The sequence below is a fragment of the Carlito syrichta genome, unplaced genomic scaffold, assembly GCF_000164805.1.
Source record: "Carlito syrichta isolate Samal-C Ts95f unplaced genomic scaffold, Tarsius_syrichta-2.0.1 Scaffold130436, whole genome shotgun sequence".
Classification (NCBI taxonomy): domain Eukaryota; kingdom Metazoa; phylum Chordata; class Mammalia; order Primates; family Tarsiidae; genus Carlito; species Carlito syrichta.
This window is the reverse complement of record NW_007074532.1, coordinates 2,503-4,058: the sequence shown is the minus strand read 5'-3', so window position 1 is coordinate 4,058 and position 1,556 is coordinate 2,503. Positions and strand designations below refer to the sequence as shown.

The 1,556-nt window shown below is 68.0% G+C and overlaps 1 protein-coding gene across 1 annotated transcript in view; it reads left to right on the top strand.

Moving 5' to 3' along the window:
- The window catches only part of TH (tyrosine hydroxylase), a 6,527-nt gene extending 4,997 nt beyond the window's left edge, over nt 1-1,530 (top strand). The window contains exons 9-11 of the mRNA XM_008049017.1: nt 90-185; nt 406-539; nt 1,371-1,530. Coding sequence (XP_008047208.1) covers nt 90-185; nt 406-539; nt 1,371-1,530 — 390 coding nt within the window. The remainder of the gene's footprint in view (nt 1-89; nt 186-405; nt 540-1,370) is intronic.
- Nucleotides 1,531-1,556: the final 26 nt, after the last annotated feature.

Below are 1,556 nucleotides of genomic sequence, written 5' to 3'. Positions count from 1 at the left end.
GCGGCCGGGACCCACCCTGCCTGTAGGGCGGTGCCCAGCCATGTGCAGGGGGCGGTGGCAGGTGACCGCTACCGCCCACTGTCCCGTAGCTGTACTGGTTCACGGTGGAGTTCGGGTTGTGCAAGCAGAACGGGGAGGTGAAGGCGTACGGCGCCGGGTTGCTGTCTTCCTACGGGGAGCTCCTGGTGAGGCTGTGGGGGGAGGTCTGGGTTCCTGGGCCTCGGGAGGCTTGTCGCTGCCCAGACCCCATGTGTCCCGGGCCTTGGGGGGATGGTGGGCATCCAGGACCAGAGCCCGCCAGGGCCTCCCCGGAACTGCCTGTCTGAGGAGTGGGGTGGCGGAGGAGGGTCTGGGCCCAGAGCCCACCCCAGGGTGCAGTGGGGTCTTAACCCCGTGGTCCCCCAGCACTGCCTGTCTGAGGAGCCTGAGGTCCGGGCCTTCGACCCTGAGGCTGCCGCCGTGCAGCCTTACCAAGACCAGACCTACCAGTCGGTCTACTTTGTGTCCGAGAGCTTCAGCGACGCCAAGGACAAGCTCAGGTAGGCCCCTGCCCGGCGAGACCCCTGCCCGCCCCAGGCTGGACAAGCCAGACCTTCCCCCCGTGGGTGAGGCTGAGCCCAGAGCCAGGTCATCGATGAGAAACCCAGCTCTGGTTCCAACGGTGCCTCCTGGGGAAAACCATGGGACTAGGGGCCGCTGGGTGGCCAGGTCGAGGGCAAGGCCAGGCCAGTTCAAGTGTACCCAGGTCAAGCTGCGTCAAGGCCGGGTCAAGGCCAGGGCGAGGCCGGGACCAGGCCGGGTCGAGGACACCTCAAGAGCGGGACAAGGTCGGGTGAAGGCCAGGGCACGGCCAATCTCCCAGCCCTCTGACCTGGGATGGGGTCAAGTTCGAGGGGAACACAGAAAGGCAGGTGGGCCGAGGCTGGGGTGGGGAGTTCCCGGGACCGGGGGCTGGAGTGCAGTGATGAGGGTGTCCGGGAGAGGGGAGCAGAGCCCACCTCATGAACAGTCTCATGGCCTCCCCTCCAGCCTGCTGCTGTACCTTGGGGTCGGGAGCTGTGTCCGGCTTGGAGAGGGAGGGCTGAGCCCCACTCACAGTCTTAGGGAGGCAGGCAAGGAAAGCTTCCTGGAGGAGGAGGCCCGGAGGAGGCGGAGGGAGAGGGGCCACCTGGCACAGGCTCCTGTGGAAAGGGCGCCGGAGCCTTCTCCCCATCCCACTCCCTCACTCGGCCCTGGAGGAAGCCTCATGGTCCTGCCTGGGTCCGGATTTGGGCAGAAGGAGCTTTGGGGCTTCCGTGACTCAGCCGGGCCCTGGAGCCCCGAGCGCGCCCAGCTCCCCGAGCCCCCACCGGTGACCCCCCCCTCCCCAGGAGCTATGCCACCCGGATCCAGCGGCCCTTCTCAGTGAAGTTCGACCCGTACACGCTGGCCGTGGACGTGCTGGACAGCCCGCACGCTGTCCTGCGCTCCCTGGAGGGTGTCCAGGACGAGCTGCACACACTCGCCCACGCGCTGAGTGCCATCGGCTAGCGCCGCACGACCGGGCGCTTCCCGAC